General features: G+C 42.8%; 1 protein-coding gene and 1 non-coding gene across 4 annotated transcripts; both read left to right on the top strand.

Moving 5' to 3' along the window:
- The first annotated feature begins 474 nt into the window (after positions 1-474).
- STX11 (syntaxin 11) lies at positions 475-14,520 on the top strand. Of its 3 annotated transcripts, XM_069008522.1 has the most exons (3): positions 8,784-9,047; positions 9,454-9,781; positions 11,496-14,520. In XM_069008522.1, exon 3 carries the CDS (start codon positions 11,501-11,503, stop codon positions 12,365-12,367), a length of 867 nt encoding a protein of 288 aa, XP_068864623.1. In that variant the 5' UTR covers positions 8,784-9,047; positions 9,454-9,781; positions 11,496-11,500; the 3' UTR covers positions 12,368-14,520. The 3 variants fall into 3 exon arrangements, with proteins under 3 accessions (XP_068864624.1, XP_068864623.1, XP_068864625.1); XM_069008523.1 differs by lacking the exons at positions 8,784-9,047; positions 9,454-9,781 and adding an exon at positions 475-547; XM_069008524.1 differs by lacking the exons at positions 8,784-9,047; positions 9,454-9,781 and adding an exon at positions 10,526-10,583.
- Positions 14,521-17,990: 3,470 nt separating this feature from the next.
- On the top strand, positions 17,991-18,073 carry TRNAL-UAA (transfer RNA leucine (anticodon UAA)). Its single transcript has one exon. It is a non-coding gene; the product is annotated as a tRNA-Leu (tRNA).
- Positions 18,074-22,384: the final 4,311 nt, after the last annotated feature.

Genomic DNA, 22,384 nt, shown 5'->3' with positions numbered 1-22,384 from the left:
GGGGACATCCACGCGGACGACGGCGAAGAAACGGGCCAGCTCACCGCGCCCACGCTTGCCGGCACCCAGGGGCGGACTTTCCCCGGGCTGGGAAGCGACGTGAGCCGAGCATCTTCCCACAGGGTCGGGAGGGGGCGGCCCAGGGCCCGTGCGCCCGCCCCGCTCCGGGCCACAGACCCCGGGGGGCGGGGCGCCACCATGCAAATCAGCCCCTCCCAGCCAATAGGCGGCCGGGCCGGGCCGGGCCGGGCCGGGCGTGGGGCGGGCCGGGCCGCGGGGACGAGCGCTCGCCTCGACGGCGCGGGCGCTGCGGCGACACCGGCACTTGGGGGAGCATCATCGGCACCTCCGGGAGCGGCACTGGCACTTCGGGGAGCGGCACCGGCACCTCGAGAGCGGCATCGGCACCTCGGGGAGCGGCATCGGCACCTCGAGAGCGGCATCGGCACCTCGAGAGCGGCATCGGCACCTCGGGGAGCGGCATCGGCACCTCGGGGAGCAGCGCAGGAGGAGCGACACGGGACCGGCCGGACTGCCCTGCCCGGGGGTGAGTATTTGCCGGGACGGGATAGGACGAAACAGCGCATTCCTCGGGTGCCGGGCAGGGTTTGGCTTCTTCACTCCGGGCACAGCCGGTGTCGGCTCCAGGGACGGGAGCACGGCCGTATTCCCGAGCTCCCCTGAGCATCAGGTGGAGTTCCCGGACGCCGACGCGCCCGGAGCTGCTGCCGGAGGGAGGGCAGCGCTGGGCAGTGCCGGAGCCCGGGCTGGCCGCCCCTTCCCCTGCTGTTGGGGCGCGCTCCGGGCGTTCCCGGTGCTCGGCAGCCAGCCCAGCCGGCGAGGCGGAGGGACCGCGGGGCGTGCGGAGCGCTCGGCACCTCGGTTTTGCACAAGAGTAGACGAAACTGCCCCTTTTGAGTCGAGAGGCGAAGTCTGAAACCCGGAGGCAGGAGAGATGATAGGAAATGCGGACTGGGCTTTTGGGTCCGAATGTACCTTAAGCTAGCCCTGCTCCTCGTGGAAGGCAAAATGGACGGCTAGGTTTTCACAGGATGAGAGAAAAGCAGAGGCACTTTCAAAAATGTGTTTTCTCATGTAGCCACAACGGATGTCTGCATTTCCACTGCCTTGTTTGTCTGGCTTAACGAGTATTAACATTTTATTCATAGTGCTCATACATGCTTATGAATAGCTCCAGAGCAGATTTTACAGAAAATTTGGTTTATATGCAAAATATAATAGCTTTTCCTTTGTTCTTGAGTGTCATCATGGCCTGATCTGGAAGTGGGTGCAAAAGTTAGCGTTCTTTGATTGCTTCCTATTAAATTGATGCTCATTTCCTTCCTACCAAGAAGAACTGGCACTCGTGTATGCCTGAGATAACTACATGTCACTCTGTGATACCGAGAAAGGAAATGACTAGAATAACAACACTGGCCGAAAATGGACGCTTGCACTTTTTGTCCCTATTCTTTAGATGGTATTTTAGGAACTGTCTTTGAAGCTGTCAGGGATCAAAATGGCAATATATGACTTTTTAGGATGAGAATACAGTTTGAAGGATGATGTTTTCTTACTGGTGTTGATACTCACTATTTAAACAGTGGTGAGACTACAACATGACCATAACTTTTTTTATTCAAAACAGACCAGAGGTCTAACAGATGAACAGAATAAAAGGTCATCATTAGGAAAGGATGGTTTAGGTGCCCAGCTCCTACAATGACCTTTTTCTCACACTTTTTCTCTGACTGCCTTGTATGACCACTGCTCTGAAACCAAAATTGTGTGTTCAGTCATATGGTATCTGGTGTTTTGGCTGAGGCTGTAACTGCAAGTTAAACTCTGTTGTCGAAAGACAATTCCATTAAGAAAGTAAGCATGGTACAGAAAATCTCTTGAGACATAAAAATGAGTAAAATATAGTACCTTCTGGGCACTGCAGATAAACATGATGCTATGGAATGCAACTGCATATTGTATCAGTCCTGAAGAATTTGGGTCCTGTGGGATTAGGCTCCATGTCCAACATCTTCCACTATATTATAACAGTAACCAACAGCTGCTTCAGAAGGAGAAATGGTAGCTGCCACTGGTGCATCAATAATAGAGAAGGAAGAAAATCTGCTGAGTGAAAAGAGTCACCTAAATTTGTCCCCAGCACAGGCAGTGTGAGCATGTATGCTGTGCTGGACACACAGTGACGCTGGGGGCGAGGGCACTGAGCAAATCATGGGAATGCAGGGCCACTGCGGGACTGTAAGACATTGCTTAATCCATTTGGTGTACCATAGCTGTGCACCTAAACCAGGCCTGAGAGGGGTTTGTCTGTCTTCTCTCTCTTTGTCAAGGAAGAAGGTCCCACAGTGCTTCCAGAGAGAAATGGTCCAATTGTCAGCAAGTCACAGTCAGTTCAACATAGGTCCTGTGTGAAAGAAATTGATTACTTTGCATGTTTCCAGTGTCAACACAGGGATCAAACTAACCATTTCCCCTTTCATAGAAAACTCCTTCTATGTGTTGGAGTGCTGTGTCTCTTTCCCTGGTCTTCTGAATTAAATGAAGATAATTCCTTCAGCTCCTCTTTCTCCAGGATTGTATTTTCTAAACTGTTTGGAGACAATGCCAAATGTGCTCCCTTTGACTTTCCTAATGTGATAATTGGTGCAGGATGTACTATTCCAACTGAGGCCTTATCTATGCCAAGCAGAGTAAAACCAGTCCTTCCCAAGCCATCTCTCATATAAGACATGAGATGTTGGGGTTTTTTCACAATGGCATTATACTGTGAACTTGTTTTGTAGCTTGCAATCAGCTATAACCCCACCAATGCTTTTCTGCTGCCAAACTAGGTGTTTCCTGCTTTCTATTTGTGTGAATAATTTTATCTAAATGTGCCAGGCTTGTCTCTATTGAATATTCTTTTTGTTTTTGTTAATTCTTCTCTTACTGTTAAAATCACCATAAGTTCTCATAATTTCTCCTTCCCTGCCTCCACCAAAAACTTGCTTCCACTCCCTTCCAGTTCAGTGTCACACAGACTGTATAATCTCATGTTTGGTTCCACTCTCCAAGTTACTAATGGAAAATATGGATAACCTCTGAGATACCCATCCTAATGCTGACTTGTTCAAAACCAGTTCTGATGGTGAGAAGACAACTGCTGTGTCAAGTATGAAGGTGCTGGACCAGATACACTTTCTATTATCTTTTCTCTGGCCCATCAATTTTCTTTGACTCTGGTCACCTCTGGAGTTCAAGGATGACAAAGCATGGTGCAGAAATTACAGAGGCAATGTTAACTTGATCCAATAAACTCATCTCAACACCAAATGCGGGGTTGATCACTGCTTTTTGCAGTGAAGCCGTTTTTGATTATACTTGTAATTTGGGTTATTGCCCAAGATGTGGCCATGAAGGGCTGGCTCCCAGGAACCCCCTCTTGGGTAGTGGGGGCTGCTCCACATGAGGGAAGCCAGGCAGTTTGGTTTCTACTTCTGCTTTGATAGGCTAGATGAGATATCAAGACACTCTATGCAGTCAGCAAGAGCTCTTGCACAGTGTTTGGCACTTAACATCTAGGCCATATTTATGTCATTTTACCAGAGGGAGAATGATGTCTCATATCTTGACTTCAGAAGTCTTATCATCTGTGAAGCTTTTTCTTAATCTGCTATGGCAGTTAACCCATTAATTGCCACAGTTATTCTCAACAAGGCTCATGTTCACAAAAGTCAAGGAATTACTGCATGCTCCAGCTTTTACTGCTATGCCTTTTCTCTGTGCTGTGTTCGGGGTAGTGACAACTCACTTATTTTTGAAAGCAAGAATAAAGCTTGCGTGAGCTTTGGATATGTCCAGTCAGGTGTGTCCCTAATTACATCTATATCTTGTCTTAACTTCACTGGTGCTTTGAATGGGCCTGTAAACACCCAGGGGCTGCTAAGTAGTGTAACTGCCATAAAGCCTGACACGTCCTGGGGCTGAGGCTGTGGGTATGCATATGTGGCTGTAGGGCTTATTTCCTGTCTGGAATTAGTTTTGTGCAGGTACAGTTGTGTAGATTTTGCAATAGGTCCCAAACTGAACCTCATGTGTACTAGTCCACATGAACAAATACCAGGAAAACACCCTGTATTTAACCTTAAAGGAATTTTTTTAATGTCAAGAGTACTTGGTCTCAGATCATAACACTTTATCACAAGCCTTAAATACATGTGTTTTTAAAAAAATAATGCAGTTTTGTTAATTTAAAAATGTCAGTAGAATATGTTGCTTCTGACTGATGATCACATGCAACCTCTTTTTTCTGTTTGCATGCCAACATAATGTCTTAATCACTTATAAATACCACTGTGTGGTAGCAATAGTAGTTATCTACATGTGGTATGTACGTAGCTATTTTGCTGAGCCAATGTGTTTCAGGGAAGCCGAGGTGATTAATTAGATAATGTATATACTCATGGTGCCGTAGTGCCAGCACGGCCTGTGAGTGCGTTGGCTAATTGCCCTGCACAGTGACTTGTAGTGATGCTGAGCTGTAGTAATTGCCAAGAAATGCATGGATGGCTGTCTCACTGTTTATGTTAGTGGTATGGATCTGTCTTAACCATTTGCCAGTCCCTTGGAGGTACAGTTCACACTTCCCTTGTCTCTATCCAGGCCAATTTAACCTGAAGACCTTGGTGTTGCAAAACAGTGAAGATAGAGGAACTTTTTTTGTCTACAGCCCTGTTACAACTGCTCCCCACCCCACCCAACCAACACCACATCTAGTTACAATTGCTCATTTATGTGACTTGTGAGAAAAGTGTCAAGAGGATATACCGAGAATCCATTTTATCTATGCAGTATTGAAAATTTGTCAGTGGTGATCTGTAGCTTTCTGGTGAAAATTTAGACAACCTAGTAAATAGTAGCAGTCAACCTATGTAAAACAATCTGTCCTCTCCAATGTAGGAATAATGTTTACTCTCATGGTTACTGCGTAATAGCAAGTTAAAACTTCAGATTTTTTTGTCAGTCTTATAATAAATATGTGAAAAATCCAATGCATTTTTGCATTGCAATTAATGCACACCAGCATCTTTTCCTAGTTTTGATACTAATGTCTGGGAAACCTGATAACCAGTCTATGGAAAACACCAGGGTGGTTAACCTTATTCAGTACATCTGAGAAGTATGAGAGGCACCCTAGATCCTTGAATTTATAATTATTGCTGTCATACAAAAATTGAGAGTTCCTTTCTGTTGAAGAGATCAAATACTGGCAAAGAAACTGAGATAAGTCAAAGAAGAACCTCCAAAGCTATCAGTATTCTAGTAGCTATCGCCTCATTTCTTTGAGTCAGAGGCAACAATCTGAATTTTAATCCCCCCCCCCCCAAGTTTTTCCTAGCCTTTATGGTAGGAGAGGAACCCCTGAAGTCTTGGAGATTCTGCCAACTGCAGAAGTAGCTTGAAAAGAATGGAGTCATTCCTACTTCTCTGAATATATCAGCTTGTAATAAATAACTTGTCCTGGCTTAAACAGAGAAGTTGACACTTCATGCAAGCTTTTGGGAAAAAATAATACCCTGAGACATTTGCAAGTGCAGATATTTGTCACTAGGGTGATGGAAAGTGTAAAGGTGGTAATCTGCTGTACATAGGCTTTGATGAGCATATGAGCCAGGTGGTGTAGTCTTCAGATACAGTTGCAACTTCTTGATGGATTTATGTAGCTTTATAACTGGCATTCAGTGTTAACTGATGGACTTTAGTTCCTGAATACATTTTGTCTAATCTTAAACACTTGAGAAATCCAAGAAATTCCAGAGAGGATAACTTCCTGTCAGTGAAGCCACAAAAAGAGTTTGAACTGCTGATCTCTGTCATAGTTGTTAGTACTGGAGTTAGTACACAGATGTGATCTTAGAACAGCTTGAGAAGGCAAACTGTCCTAATCATTAGATTATAATTTTTGTTGTTTCAGGCTCTTACAGAGGAGAAGAGAGAAAAAAAGATGAGTGATTTGAAAAATTCAAGCCTGCTGTGCCACCTGTGATGGGCATGGTTGGGAAGACAGGGAACTTGGACTGAAAAGATAACTAGTACTCTGCTATAAGCCAGTTACTCTTCTGGAAAGAGGAAAACCTACAGTTAAAAAAAAGAGTCTTTTCTCTAAGTTAATTAATATTGACAAATCTATTATTCGACAACAGATACCAATCAAAAGTATTAAATCTGGCCTAAGACAATTGTTTCCAAAACAGAAAGTTACTACAAAATTATTATTAAATCTGAGACTCCAGCTCTTAAACAAAAGGCTTCAGCTAAATGTAACACTTTTTTTACCTATGCATGGCATGCATTTTAGTGCAACAGCAGCACACTATTTGCCTTGGAATGGAGTGTGTTCAATTCAGCAAGTCCATCTGAGTAGATTTCCATCACTACTACATCCTCTACAAGACATATGGGAAGTCACTGAAATGTGCTGACGGACACTTAGCTATGAAGTAATTTTGCCTAGGAGCGGGTTATTATTGTTCACCATTTATTTTTTGGCTCACGTCTATTGTGTGTCATGCAATCAAAATCACATGCCATTCAGAGCCAGGATGAGCCACGTGGGTTTCTTTTACCTTCCAAGGTCGAGAAGAACTACTGACAGAAATTATTTTTAACTGGCTTGTTTTGAAATATCTGCTGTTCCTCAAACAACTGAAGTAAAAGCTTCATCTTGTAAGGCCCTACTCAAGCCTGAAAAGATTACTGACTAGACTTTTGGGCTGTGCTGAAACTGCTTAATTATTTCACCATTTGTCCCCAAACTCTGATCACAGAATCACAGAATATTCTGAGCTGGAAGGGACCCAAAAGGATCACTGAGCCCAATTCTTAAGTGAATGGCCCACACGGAGATCAAGTGTGGATATACAAATGTTAAAGCTGAAATAAACATAGGGGTGCAACTCATTTGTTTCTATAGAAATAACTTTTTATCCTTATTTCTACATAGCCAGCATGCTTCAGAACATTAGCATGGCAATGGAAATATGTTTTGTAGGACTCCCTTTTGTATGTATATGGGGATAACAGAAAGGGGGTTTATGCATATGCATAGTTTTTGATTTTCAGAGTGGATTTTCTTTCTTGTATGAAATCCCATGTTATACACAGTTGTGTGGGGCTGCAGTCTTATTGCAACAGGACATTTTGTATCTTTCTCATGCATCATGGGAAAGCTAGTCACTGTGGTGATTAATACCAATAAGTAGGACAGTAACATAAAAAGATGAGCACTGAACATGCCCTCAGCTGACTGTACTTGCTGGGTATCTGCCTTCAAAGTTGTAACCTCTGCAGTCATCACTTGGCCCGTACTTCCTGTGTGTGTTTGGGTGTACACATCATGATGGACTGCAGAAGGAACTTCATTTTTACAAGGACACATTTATCTAGCCGAGAAATACAAACATGGAAGTACATGTTCCAGTTTGAATATACGCAGCGTTTTAAAATAAAATAAAACTGACAGCTAATCTATTAAACCTCACAGTCTTAGAATTAAGGCAGTTATACCCTTGCAGCTGTTACTCCAGAGTAGTTGCTGTCTTGATATTCTAATGTGTTAGATGTCTCTTATATAGACTTGCACAAGTAGTTGAATATATTTAGTGTTTGTGTTCAAATTAGCAAACCTTTTATCTAAGGCTGAGTACCAGAACAATTTAGACTGGACCTTTGGACATTGTCTAATCCAGCCCCACTCAAAATGCACACAGACAGTTTTGCTGAGGGCTGTGTCAAGTAGAGTTTTAAATATCTTCAAGGATGCAGATTCAAAAACTTTTCTGGATACCTTTTCCATTGTTTCTAAATGTTCGGGTTTGGTTTTTTCCCCTTCCTTTCTCCCCCATCTCCTATCTGGCTGGCTCTTGCCTTGTTTCCACTTAGGTCTGTTGCCTCTTGTGCTATTGCTGTACAATTTCCATGAAGGGTCTAGCCTTGCATTAAGCAGTTAGTGATGGCAACAAGATCTCCCTTGAGCTTCCTGTTTCTCAGGCTGAACATTCCCAACTCTCTCAGGCTTTCTTCATATGTCAGGTGCTCCAGCACCGCTGACCACCTCTGTGGCCTCCCCTGGGCTCATGCCAGTGTGTCTATGATGAGTAACACTCCAGATGTGGCCTGCCACGTGTCAGACAGGAGGGGTCCCCTTTCTTCCTCACTTTTGCTACTCCAGCCTGGATGCAAGGCATATGCTCCAGTTCATGTCTACCAGCACACCAAGGTCCTGCAGAGCTGCTTCCCAGAGAGCCCAACTTCTACTGCTGCATCAGGCACTGTATGAAGGGAGAGACTGACGCTCATTTTACAGATTGAGGTCTGAGGCTATTCCTAACAACCAGTAATGTACTATGTATTAATTTATTTCTGTTCTAATTACAAACAATACTATCAACATATATGAAAATGCAAACTTTGCTGAGTAAGAACAGCATCTGATAAAGGAAGTCAACTTTTCTAAACATTGATTTGCTAAGTTGAAATGTTTCAAATTGCTGTTTCACCTTTCTCTCTCTGCTTATTTGTTTCAGATCTTTAGTGTCAGTTCTGTTCCTGACACCATCCAAGGAATGCTAGGAAGTTATTGTTCTCTCTTGGGAAGATCTGGTTCCCCTTTGTTTGAAATGAGAATTGGAAATAGGAAAAGACTTCTGTGGTGATATTGCATTCCAGCCTGCTGTTTTTCTTTATGTAAAAAATGCTGAAATTCTGCCAAATTCTGAGTTTCCCACAGCAACAGTTTCCAAATACCCCAAATAAATTTACTGTGTTCCTTGAGCAAAAGGTGCTCAAGAAAGCTGAAATCTAAACATTTTCTTGAACCTTACAAATCTCTTCAGCCAAATATTGCAAATGCTGACCCATGGAGTACTTGAACATGTTCAGCATAAAGCTGAACAGGTGTCCTCTGTAATTTGTGGTGTTTGTGGCCTAATATGATGCTGCCATACAGGCACAAAGTTACTCACTTCCTGTCCTTCCATCCTGTCCAGGTACTGTGTGTAGATAAGGACGAGCATCTTGAAAATGTGAAGATGAGGTGGGAAGCAGGCTAGGTGATGCACTTTAGAAACAAAGTGTAAAAGACAGGACTTGGGGAGAATGAAAGAAGGTGCCAAAAAGTCCCTGATTTTGCAGGACTCTGAAGTCAGGCTTAAAGAGATAGCATCCATTTGTTGGGACAAAAGTGTGAATACTTTAGCTGTGGAGCCAGATCCCAGACAGGTACAGGTCCTCAATGCAGAGTTAAAAGATACTAATGTTGACTACCTTGAATGTAAGTTTTGGTACATAGGTACAAATAATGTAGGCTTTTAGAACTAAGTACTGGAAAGCTGGGAAACCCAGGCTGAAGATTGTCAGTGCAACTGCAACTTGATCCCTCTGTTCCGCTTACAGCTAGACTCTACTGGATCTGCTGGATCACGGAGATCATGTGTGATGCTGTCCATGTCACAGGAGAGGAGCTCTTCACAAGTGGCTTTGATCCATGTGTTCATTCATTGATGTCCAGCTTGTTCCTCTGCGATCTTACCCAGTGAAGTGCTCGAGGCTTGCAGCAGTGACTGAAGTCAGAAGGAGCTGACTTCTGAACATCCCAGCTACAAAGAATTGTGCTTGAAGTGTCTCAAGTGGGCATCATAAATCATCAAGAGTCTATCATTCTTATACTTAATGACTCTGGGCTGAAACCTGACTATTAGATCTGCCTTTCCCCAAAAGACTGGTATGAGTTTATGGAATTTTCCAAAGACTTTGCAGGGAAAATCCCTGAGGAAATGAACAGTAGCAACATAGTCAATGAGATAGCATGAACTGAATGATGAATATTAAATTTTATGTTGTACAACTTTTATTCAGCATGTACAGACTGTAGGCAGAGACTTGGTGGAAGTGATAGCACATAGGCCAGTGTTTAATTGCGCGATCTTCCTGTGTGTGGGCAACATTGTGGTGCAATCCAAGGCCACACTTGACAGCTCCTTACTATTCTGTTAATGATTGACTTTTTAACCTTTCCTGTTGTATTAGAAGAAAAAAACCCACTATTTTTAGAGATGCTGCAGAATTAGTATACACATGAATTTACTACAGCATTAGTATTTTCATGTTGTGAATTACTATGTATTTGCTTCCCTATTTCTTCCTAGGGAAGGAAGAGTAGACCTACTCTTACAAAATGATGAGTTTATTACACAGGAGCTTTACTCAGTCTTTGCTTGACAAAGAGAACACAAACAGAAAATGAAATCATTGTTGAGCCAGTTGTTACTATGCTCTTTGTGGACGGCCGATGAAATTTAATTTTTCTGAAGTTTAAGGAATGGTGAAGTACAAAGTTCACAGAATCGCAAAATTATTAAGGTTGGAAGGGACCTTGGAGATCATTTAGTTCAAATCCCCTCCCAAGGCAGGGTCACCTAAATTAGGTGACACAGGAATGTGTCCAGTGGGTTTTGAATGCCTCCCGAGAGGAAGACTCCACAACCTCCCTGGGCGGCCTCTTCCAGTGGTCTATCACCCCCAATGTGAGTAAGTTCTTCCTCATGTTGAGGTGAAACTTCTTGTGTTTTAGCTTATGGACATTTTTCTTTGTCCTATTGCTGGGTACCACTGAAAAGAGTCTGGCACCATCCTCCTGGCACCCACCTTTGACATATTTATATGTGTTGATGAGATCCCCTCTCAGTATTCTCTTCTCTGAACAGGCGCAACTCCCACAGTGTCTCCTCATAAGAGAGATGCTCCACACCCCTGATTGTTGATGCCTGATACTCTATGGTCAATGATAGCATCCGGAGACACTAAAGTTGCTCATCCTTTTTTTTTTCCCCCTTATCTTGATACTTTCCACACCATTTTTTGAAACTTTTCCAACTGTATTTGTAAATGCCGTTTCTGAGAGGCTTCTTAGTATTCTCCCAGGAAAAGCAAACTCAGAACGAGGGAAACCCTGTGACATCTTGGGCAGTTGATGTAATGAAGGATCAGGAGCTAGAGGAGATTTCTCTAGTGAGCAGCAGTAGGAGGTGTTCGGTTATTAACCTGTCTACAGATGCTGATAGCTGAAGGCTTTCTATCAAGAGTCTGGTTTTTTCCATCCAAGTAAAAGACTGGCATTTTTGGGGGGGTTTGGGATTGTCCTACTATTCTTTTTGATTTATCTTCAGGATTTGTTGTCTTCTTTCCTGCAGTTTTTGTTTCTAATCTTTGTACTTTCTAGAACAGTGTTCTAGCAGAGTTTTGGATGTGAAATCCATCACTGTATAAAACACTGTGAACAAATTTAAAACCTGATATTTGGGTTATCTTTGATGTAGTTATGTTTGTTATCTATGATTTAGTTATCACCATGATGTAGTTATTAGTTACAAATCTTCAACTCTTATAAAGCAATATTTTAGTTGCTTTAAACTCATTCCTCCTGTTCTGTTTTACAGGGAGGATGAAAGACCGTCTAAGTGAGCTGCGTGAATTTGCCAGGTTACACAACCAGCAGTTTTCTGATAGTGATGATGATGAAAATTCACCCCAGGATATTCTCCTTTATGAGACGGATTATGCCTTGGAAATTCTTCATAAGGACATACAGAACATCCGGACAGAAAATGACCACCTAAAAGCCGATGTCAACCGTCTCAGAAAGCAAAACACCCGCTTCCTGACTTCCATGCGCCGTCTTAGTAGCATCAAACGAGATACTAACTGTATTGCCAGAGACATTAAGGCCCGTGGAGAAAACATCCACAGGAAACTGCAGGTAATGAGAGATTTTTGTGAAGATGCAATAACAAAATATGGAGCTATGTCTGTCATTGCCAGGGTGGCGAAGAACCACTACGTTGACCTCATGCACACATTTCAGGACGCTATGTTTGATTACAATGCAACGGAGATGAACCAGCGGGAGAACTGCAAGATTCGAATTCAGCGGCAGCTGGAGATCATGGGCAAAGATGTTTCTGGCAACCAGATTGAGGAGATGATTGAGCAAGGCAAATGGGATGTCTTCTCCGAGAATCTCTTGTCGGATGTTAAGGGGGCTCGCTCAGCCTTGAATGAGATAGAGACACGACATAAGGAGCTGGTGAAGTTAGAAGGTCGTATTAAGGAAGTTCATGAGCTCTTTCTGCAGGTGGCCCTGCTGGTGGAGGAACAGGCAGACACCTTTGATGTTATTGAGATAAATATGCAGAATGTTGAGGACTATGTAGGAGATGCTAAAGAGCAAGTGAAAAAAGCTTTGGAATACAGGAGAAAACATCCCCTCAGAACAATCCTCTGCTGCTGCTTATCATGTTGCAGAAGGTGATGATCCCACTGGAGCTATCACAGACTGACTCAAATGTCTTCAAAATCAGGTGTTCTTTCCAGAGACTTTTTTGTAATGACAAGCCCTAGAAATAGGGGGGATATTTTGCAGTTGGTTTTGTTCATTGCCTTTTTACTAAATGTGCTGAAGGCTGTTTCTGTTATGAACTCTTAGAAATGCTGATAAAACTTATTTTTAATCTAATTTTTATTGAAAGGTCCTGTTACTGTAACTAGTGGTGCAAGATCTCTGCAGTGATACTTGTTTCAGATAGGAAAGAAAGAGGAATTAATAACTTGGCCTAGGGAAGATGAATACTTTCAAAAAGTAACTTTATTCTTATTTGTCCAAGTGAGGCTGCAGGCAGTGAAGCCTTACTGCCTCGGGTGACAGTACACCACAGAATCAGGAGGTTTCAGTTTTAACTAGTTTGGAGCCTTCTTGATGCAAATTTGACAAAATATTGAGCCTGCTAGCAGGAGCAGGACACAGAACTAGTTTCTCTTTCAACTTGATTCCCAGCTGTCTTGAATCTTAACAGAAGTGTTGCACCTTAAATTATACTATGCACATTTTGCTCTATCTGTGTGCAAGTGACTGCTTTTTTCCATTTTGAGTACCCAACTCTCTCAAGGTGGCTAAAAGCACTGCAGCACTGAGGCATCTCACTCATTTTTAACTTGAGCCACTTTCTGGACTCTCAATTTCAAACCTGCCATGCTTTCACGTTCTGATACATTTTTCTGCCAATTAGCGCTTCAGCCAGAAGAGAAACATGGAGTGGCCTTCTGCAGAAACACGCATAAGAAGACAACAGTTATGGGACTGAGAAAGCATTTTAGGGACTCCTGTACTGGCACATACATACAAGCAGTTTTAGTGGAATGACTGGCCTGTCAGTATATTTTTATTTTTTATAAGCATTGATCAAATAAGGATTTTTTTTATATCTATTTTAAATAAGATGAAGGATTAATTTTTTTTTTTAATATGCAGTTTTACTGGTGTACAAAAATGTTGACTTTCTCCAATTGTTGGGAAATCTCCACCTGGGAAAGCAAATAGAACTATTTCTTTAGTATATCTGAAGAAGACAGAAAACAGTTTCATGTCATTTCAGTCCTCTTTTCAAGCTTAAAAGGAAATTCTTCTTTTGTGTAATGGGAGTCTGCCCTTACACAAGGGCAAACCAGTAGGTTTGGAGTATGGCAAGGAAATAAAAAATGTGCAGCCCTGTTAAGCACTGTGAGCATTGTGAGCAAAACATGTTCATAAAGTCTGGTGAGTGATCATAGCTCCTGCTTCTGGAGGCTTTCCAACTGTATTTCTAGGTGGCTTCCTGATACACTGTGATTATTGCTATCCTTTGAAATAATGCAGGACATTTTTTTCAGAAGTTATTTTTTTTTAACTGATGATCCTATTTGTACCTATTTTAATAAATATATTTCAACATTTCAAATATTTTTTATTTGGGAGTTTTCCTCAGATGTGCATAGATGTGCATCTTCCTGCACTAGTCACAGTGAAACTTCTCCCTTCTAACCTTTTGCACCCTAAATTTATATGTGAAAAAAACCCCCAAACATTTCTTACTATTTTTATTAATATAACAAAACAGCAAAATAAATCCAACTTCCAAGCTTTCATATCTTACTGGGAAACACTTCTTAGCCAGACAGGTTTTTTTACACAAATAGAAACTAAAGGGATAACTCTTCTCAGAAACTGAGTGTCCCTTTTGATGTAGCACTTTTCTCTGGTAACATGGAAGAGTGAGGAACATCTATCTTCTAAACTATAAGATATTTTGATACTCAGTGGTGTACTGGTGATATCAGTGTTATGCTTGTCTGAGGACCTCTCCAACAACAGTGTTCAAACTTGAAGTGGGAGAAGGGAGGGTGATGAGCTGGCACCACAGCCAGTGGTTTTGGTGCTACTCAAGAAGACAAAGCTGTTTACTCTGTAGGTACTGCCATTAAGTCAGTGGAACTGTGCATTTGTAGAGAAATACCGTAAACCTCTGAGAGTCAGCATGTGGGGATAAATCAATGAAGAATGAAATAATGTATTTCCTTTCACATGCATATTCCTAGACCTTTCCAGTGTTTTTGATAAAAAATATGTACTTCTTTTTTTTTTTTTTTTGTGCTGGTTCCTTTTTTCATCTACATGGAAAATGGAATAAAGATTTAATAAGAAAAAAGGAAAGTGTGGAGTGGCGTACATTGAATCAGCAGCTTTGAATGGTTTTTTGCATTGTCAAAGTTTAGTTTAAAAGTTGCTGGACTAAATTCTGAGTTGGTAAAAGGAGATTAAACAAGGCCTAGAAAAAAACAGTTGTCCTAATATTTTTTGCCAGGGTAAATGAAATGTGTTGTGTATTGAGATAGATAATATTACTGTTTTCTAATCTAATATTTATTAGATAAAATATTCATTTTTTTCCCTAAAAAACCCAAGAAAAATTAGTTTCATGCATTCTAAGGTGAATCTCTAGTGAAAAAAAATTTATTCTGGCAGTTCTGAGAGATCTTGATGATTTCACTAGTAGATATGCAAAACTAGTATTCATATTTTTAGTTTGATTGAGGCACAGGGAAAGAGAACGGAAAGAAAAGGTAATTGTAGACACTCTCTCCTGACTTAGGGCTGTTGCTGCAAGGAAAAAAATGAGAATTATTCAAAAACCAACCTGACACCCTTTAAAACTATTTTTAAGATGCACTGTGAGTTATGAGACACTTAAAAATTACTTCCAGTAACTGAAGCAATCATTCTCTTCATTGCAAACATGTCCATTGCTTAATATTATGGGGTTTTTTCTACCCTTCAGTTGTGTAAGAACTCAAATTTAGCCAGCCCATGAACTTGCCTAATCACAGTTAAACAGACTTTTGAAAAAAACCTGATCACACTATAGCTGCAAGGACTCATGCCACACAGGATGAGTGGAAGAAGATGATAAAAGTTGCTTGATAATATGCTAGCTTATTAATAACAGAAGCTGCAGAATGGACATCTTCAAAGGAAAGCTGCCTTTTCCTCCTAAAAGTCAGCACAACTCTGTGGAGATGTGTGTAGCCTATTCTATGGGTTGGTGGGGTTTTTCCCCTCTTCCCTCATATGGCAAATACTTCAACAGGGTGCGAGGGGTGAAGAAGTTAAAATCTGACAGGGGATGGTTTAGCTTTTAGGATTGCTGTTACTTTGGTTTTGTTTCCTACTGAAGCTGAAGCTTGACAACCCACACCACCAACCACCCATCCGTGAATCTCAGCCCTTTCTGAGGAGAACAAAGAAGAACTGGCAACCAGCAGCACTTTGCTCCTTCTAAAAAATGTAAGACAGCAATGCAGAAATATAAAGGAGACAAAAAAGTCCCCTATTACTAAATATAATGTTTAGTATGTAATGGATATGTGTATGAGTCTCCATTTCATCTTGAGAGGGTTTTTTTGTTGTTTTTGTTTTTTTTTTAATCATGGGTTTCATTTTAGCAAGATGGCAGTGGGACAATTGCTTCCTCAAAATGAAGGACCAGACTGTGGACACACTTGCACACATAAGCAGGTATCTTGAGCACATCTTTTGGGGGAAACTTCTTGAAGTAAAGGGATAGCTCTTAAGAGCCAGACACCTTTTTTCCCTGAGGGCTGAACTGAGTAGCTATGCAAAACTGCTGCTTTTCTAATCTAACCTGCATTAGGGATGTTTTGAATGCACAGCCTGAGCTGTATTTTATTATTTCTTGAAAACAAAACATGTTCTCTAGATTTTTTAGCCATGGTAGCTATATGGAATTGAAGAGCTACATGGGGTTGTGCTTCTATCTCTAGTAAAGTATCACAGATATAACGCAGGCAAGAAACAGTGTAATTTAATAGATACTGTATGTGGTAGTTCTGGTTAATAAATTTCCAATGCAATGGGATTTTCACATGGAGCCACGCTGTTTGTTTCTCTAACATGTAAGAAGGCAACAGCAGATCTATCTTCCACATTTCTAGCATATTATATAGTGTCTTCATAATGACTGAGCCAAAGCAAGTAAGAGCCAGTGGAAGACCACTTCATCATCACACCTTACAGTGCACACATTGTTAGGGCACCAAATCTGAACAAGAAAAAGTAACATTTTACTGTGTTTCTTAGAAATAATGTTAGATGTGAACAGAAAAGGAGAAAACCTAACTGATGGTATTCCTCTACTCGATACTTTGCTGAAAGGCACAACCCTACTGAATAGAGAACTATGGCATGCTGCCCATTTCAAGCCGATGATACAGCATGGCAAGTTCCATTGGAAGTTTCATTCATGAGCTCCAGCATGTGAATAAAATGAAGGAAAAAGATGTGTTTCACTTCTTTTTCATGTATGTAAAATGTTAACAGTTCACTTGTATGGTATGTGAGAAGTATTTTCTCTCACAAGCATGCCTAGTGTCCCCAGGGTTTCTGAGCATTAAGAGCCGAGGAGGTCAGGTACCACCTGCACCTGCAAATTCGAGCCCCAGACCCCTTGCAGAGGGGCAGGGACAGCCAGAGTGTCCAGCACCCGAGCAGGGAGTGTGCTCCTATTCTGCTTGTGGGGAAGCAGGCGGCCTCTGCCTGCCTCCTCGTGTGCTGGCGGCTGGCACAGGCCCGTGTCCTCAGCCTGTGCTATGTGGAGTATGTTTCTCGCACCTCAAAGGTGCCAAAGTTTGGTGGCATGCAGGATGTCCATTTTCTCCACTGAAAAACAGCAGCGAGACTGGGAGCCAGTGTCAGGGCTAAAAACAGCGAAGGGACACTTTCCCACTCCCACTCTGATGTAGGGAAGAAGGAGGTCCCAGGGCTGGCAGTAACCAGGAATATTGCAATAGGTGCTTCCGTAGACCTGGCATATAGTGGAGACCAGCAAAAAAACCTTTCACCTGCGATATTTTTCTCCTAATTAAGCATAACTAATAGCTTTGGACTTTGTTGGTTTTGCTTCTCCTTCTACGAGCGAGACAAGATACATTCCAGGAAACACTTGGACGGAAATAATAAAGTGTCGGTGCCTTATTGGCACAACCTCTCCGCTGCCCTCTCACGCCCGACGAGCCCGCCGGCACCGCGGCTCTGCCCGCTCTGAGGGGGCTGAGCCCGCACTGCCCTGAGCCCGCACTGCCCGCGGCCCCCGCACCCCGCCGCCCCCGGCTCCCGCACCCCGCCGCCCCCGGCCCAGCGCCGCCCGCCCCGCTCTCCCCCAGGGGCGGGCCCGTGCCAGGGCCGCGCACCTCCCCCGCCTCCCCCTTCCGCTCGGGGCCCGGCGCCCGCAGGCGGGAAGGCGGTGGCGGCGGGCCCGGCCCGGCCCGGCCTGGCTCGGCTCGGCCAGGCCCGGCTCGGCTCGGCCAGGCCCGGCCCGGCTCGGGTCTGTGGCAGCGCTCCCCGCCGGGCCCTGCCCGCCCGCCGCCGCCGGGAGAGGCCGCCCGTGCGCGCCGCCCCCCGCGCTCCGCGCCCGCCGCGCTGGGAATAAAGGCGGGAGAGCGCGGCGGCGGGGACGGGGCACCCCCGAGGGTCGCGGGCGGCCCGGGGGGCGGGTGGGAGTGCGGCCGTCTATGTAGGAGCGGCTGCGAGCCGTCCCAGTATCTGCACCAGGATGGCCGAGTGGTTAAGGCGTTGGACTTAAGATCCAATGGACGTATGTCCGCGTGGGTTCGAACCCCACTCCTGGTAACTGGCGTTTTTTTATCGGGAGCCGCGCTCCGATGCCGGGTTGGGCGCGGTGTCCCGGCAGAGGCGCGGCCGCCGGGAGCCGGGGGCCGCCGGGACGCGGCGGGAGGCGGATGAGGGGCGGGGAGCGGCGCCGGAGCGGGCGGATGGCGGCACCCGGCAGCCCGCGCGGGTGTCCCGACGCTGGGCGGCCGGCGGGGGCAGTGCGAGCCGGGGGAAGTGCCCCTGCAGCCACCCCAACTCCGGCGTTAAAGTCGTTTTAAAGATAATTTTTTAAAAGAGTTTCTGTATATTTTTACATGCGTATAATATACGTATATAAATGTCTGCATGTATACGTATATACAATATATGTATATAGACGTGTGTATACACATATGCACAAATACATAGACATACTAACACATCTACACGCCTTTATACGTGTATATATATAAATATATACATACACGTATATATACACTTACGTATCTATATACATACGTACACACATTCGGCCATAGGCTCGGGCGGGGCAACAGGCACATCCAGCTTTGTCACCCCTGGATCGTGACTTTGTTGTTTGTCATTTAGGTGATTTTTAGTGTAAGTGTTTTTGGTTCGGTTTTTTTCCCAATTCCAAGCCCTTCAAAGGCTATATGTCAGCCCATCAGAGTGCTTTTACAACGTGAAAATCAGTAGAATTCTGCATGTACTGGGGTATGGGATGTCTGCAGGTGTCCAGCCTGCTGAGGTGTCGGCTGACGCTGGAGAATGGTGGAAAGGTGATCCCCACTTCTGAGGGAATGGTCCCTAGTGCTGGCTGTACCCTAAATTGTGCCAGGAGATAAGCTAGGAGTTAAGCAGAAGGAGCATGCAGGATTTTCAGACTGACCTCCTGCTTTTGTTTCGTTTGGCAGGACACATGGAGCAGTTGTTACACATGTTGAAGTGCTTAATTTTCTGGGGCAGGGTTCTGTTGTTTGGGTTTTGTGGGGTTTTTGATAGAGTAGTATCGTGTTTAATATATTTGAAGGTGTGGGAAGTACAAATCAAGCGCTGACCAACACATTTTTAAATATTAGTGTTTGTCAGAGCATGCTGGTCAAATTCCAATAAAGGTAAATTCAGTTGTTCCCAGCCACCATTCCAAATAATTTGACCTGAAAAATTATTCTAAACTTTCAGTCCAGGTATATGATGTGATGATACAGACTAATTAAGGGATAAACACTCAAGAAAGAGATAACAACTCACGGTGGGCCTTCAATGTAGTATGAAATAGGAAGTGAAATATGTCAGGATTATTTTATTACATGCCCATATAAGATGATCTGGCATCACAAATGTCAGCATGGTAAAAACACAGAAATATGACAGTTCAAGAGTTATGGAGAGAAGCCTGGTCTGTGGTGAATTTCTAGGAAATGCAAGTACGTACATTGTCTTTTTTGAGTGTTACCACAATAAAATTGTAAATGCAAAACACACCACACTTTCTAGAACTGTTCATTAAGAAGTGGTAGTGCCAGGTTCAGATGTTTTATGAAGTAAACAATCATTGCTATTCTTCATTAAGGTACAAATTAGTAAAAACGGCTGCATGTTTGAAGGTACACTTCACCTGTAATGGTATAATGGTAAAATGCTGCCCTTGGAAACCCACATCTTTGCATACAAATTGTGTAATTCTGCTTATGTGCTTATTTACAAGCATTTTTGTACCTACAATAAGTGCTCATGTCAATTTTGTTGATACAGTGCTCATTTCGATGAAAACTTGGTTCCAGCTGTGTCAGTTACAAGGATGAATTAGTAGTGGCTATTCTGCTCTGTGAGAAAGAAAAAAGAAAAGTAAAAATAATCACAATTTTTACAAGAACAGTAATCGCTGAACAGAAAAACAGGGGGCAGTTTTTATGATGAAGCAATAGAGAAAACTGGATTTCTTGGTTAGAAGTGTTCCGGTTTCAGGTAAAGCCTTTCTCTTTCCTGAAAAGATGTATTTTGCAATGAACTTCCCTCAGTCCTTTGGTGAACCCGTGTTCCCTGCTTCTTAAAACAGCTTGTTAGAGCATGTGCTGATCTGGAATGGAACAGATTTTTTTTAAGTGTTCCAGCTCTCAAGAAATACCCACAGAATCTACTCGCAACAAGTATGTCCCAATCCCTTCCTACACTTCTCCATAAAGGAAAGCATAATCTGCTGGGGTTATTGGTTTCTATTTTAGGTGAAGTGACAGGGTGATGTATTGTATTTCAGCTCTGGAGCTGATATTAACTTTAAGATTTTGGTTTTATTGAGCAGGTTCCTTTCTTTGGTTCCTTGTTAAACCCTCATGAATTTTTGGTGTTTGCCCTTGCAATTTGACATTCTTACATTCACTTGTTATATTCTGGCCTTCAGTTTAAACAATATTGCTTTCTGTTGGACTCCATTCTGTGGATGAGTTTATTTCTAAAAACGTCATTATCTGAAGGAACCTTGCCTTGTTTATTGAAGAAAATGGAAAAAGCATAATGACTAGTGCTAGAAACTGGAATAAAAAAAAAAAAAGAAAATTCATATGCAGACAGTTGAATGCTACCCTGATGAACCAGGGGTGTTTTTCATGCCTCTGCATATTTCCTGTCTGATGAGAAGCCAGTAATTTAAAATAGATTTTTCAAAAGCAATCATTCATTTTCGTGTTCCTTATTTTGTGGTCTCTGTCTTGAGAACCTCAATCTCATTTGTGGAAATGCAGAGCTTTTGCAAAACCAGGTGAAATCCATGTATCACCTATATTTTAAGCTCTTTGAAAAAAAGTGACTCTAAGCAGTCAAATTTATTGGAAATATTTGATATGAATCTTTCCATACCTCCATTATAAAATGGAGGTAATAAAAATACACTGTTTGCAAAATGAGCTGATATGAAGTAAATTCATTCTTGTTTGCAAAGAATTCAGATGGACACTTAGGTAATCTGGACATGTTAGACAAGCCCATGAGTAGACTATCAGTGAATTCAGAAAATAACATGAAAGAAACAAGGTACAGAACCACACTTTGAGCTGTGAAGACCTTGCAAAGTGTTGAACAACTGCTTAACCAGCAAGCACCACATGATGTGTGCTGATCAAGGTGGGAGTCTTATAGGAAAATAGCAAACCATAGCATAACTCAAAATTCTGTCTCACTTAAGAAACAGAAGGGGCTCAAATCAATAAGAAGGTAGCCTATTGGTGACAAATTTAGGTGATATTTCAAAATAGTTTAATCTTAAAAAACTTTCAGCAAAACTTTTTTTTGTTGTTGCATTTTAGTGTGTGATGGAAGTGTGTAATTTTTTACTTGAGTTAAAACATTCTTCTATTGTCCCCAATGACCACTATTTCATGTTGAGATAAAAGTTGTAAAAAGGGCTGTGAATTTCTTAATCTATTGCATGATCTTGTATGTATGATGATCAATAAACCCTGTTAATTCATTTTACAGACTCATTTAAAGCCTGTAAGGTAGGACTAGTCTCTTATGTTAGCAGGAGTAACTGCATGTAAAGTGCTTGTTAATTCTTGAACTGTTCTCATTTTGGGACTTTTTTGGTAAGTTAGAGGGGTAGACTACTTTCTGGATTCCTGTCATTCTTAGGACACTTGTTCAAAAATTACCACTATTTAATGCAGACAGTTGTGTCTCTGTTTACACATGTGTTTACACAGATTCATTTTTAAAAGGTGCTGGGCTCTTCATCTGCTGACTGCCTCCAATCTTACCTGCAGGTTCTTTGAATCATTTCTGTTGGACTTGATAGCCACGGCAACCAAGTGTCATTAGCAATGCTAACTAATTCTGCCTCCTTCTCCAGGGCGCTACAGCACATGCTCCCAAACTGATCCTTGCAACATTTTATTGCTTAACTGTTTTTCTCTCTTTTGATAAGGAAAATGAAGGGATTTTCTGCTTGGTTGGTTCAGTCCAAGCAGCAAGCTCTGGGGAATTGTGCTGTGGTAGAACATTGATGGAATGGAACGAGGGTCTGCACATCACTTACTGGAGTGCAAAGCCCTTCAATTTGCTTACAGTGAAGGTGGATGTAGGTTCACTCTTACGACTGACAGATAAGCCCCGCAAGTCTTGCCATGGTCACTTAGAGCATCATCGCCCCCAGAGTGAAAATGGCCTAACATAGCTATCAGAAGAGACCAGGTGCCCACTCAGCTGCTCAGGTTGGTGTCTGGCATTTTAGCTCAAAGCCACTTCACTGGCAGAGCAAAGGACAGTAGCTTTGCACTGGGGTAAAGGGATGTGGGTACGCGTTCCCATTTGCCACATTCTCTCATCAGGAGGAAT

The sequence above is a fragment of the Aphelocoma coerulescens genome, chromosome 3 (genome assembly GCF_041296385.1).
Source record: "Aphelocoma coerulescens isolate FSJ_1873_10779 chromosome 3, UR_Acoe_1.0, whole genome shotgun sequence".
Classification (NCBI taxonomy): domain Eukaryota; kingdom Metazoa; phylum Chordata; class Aves; order Passeriformes; family Corvidae; genus Aphelocoma; species Aphelocoma coerulescens.
Note: the sequence above shows the minus strand (reverse complement) of the source record. Positions and strands in the feature narration are given on the sequence as shown.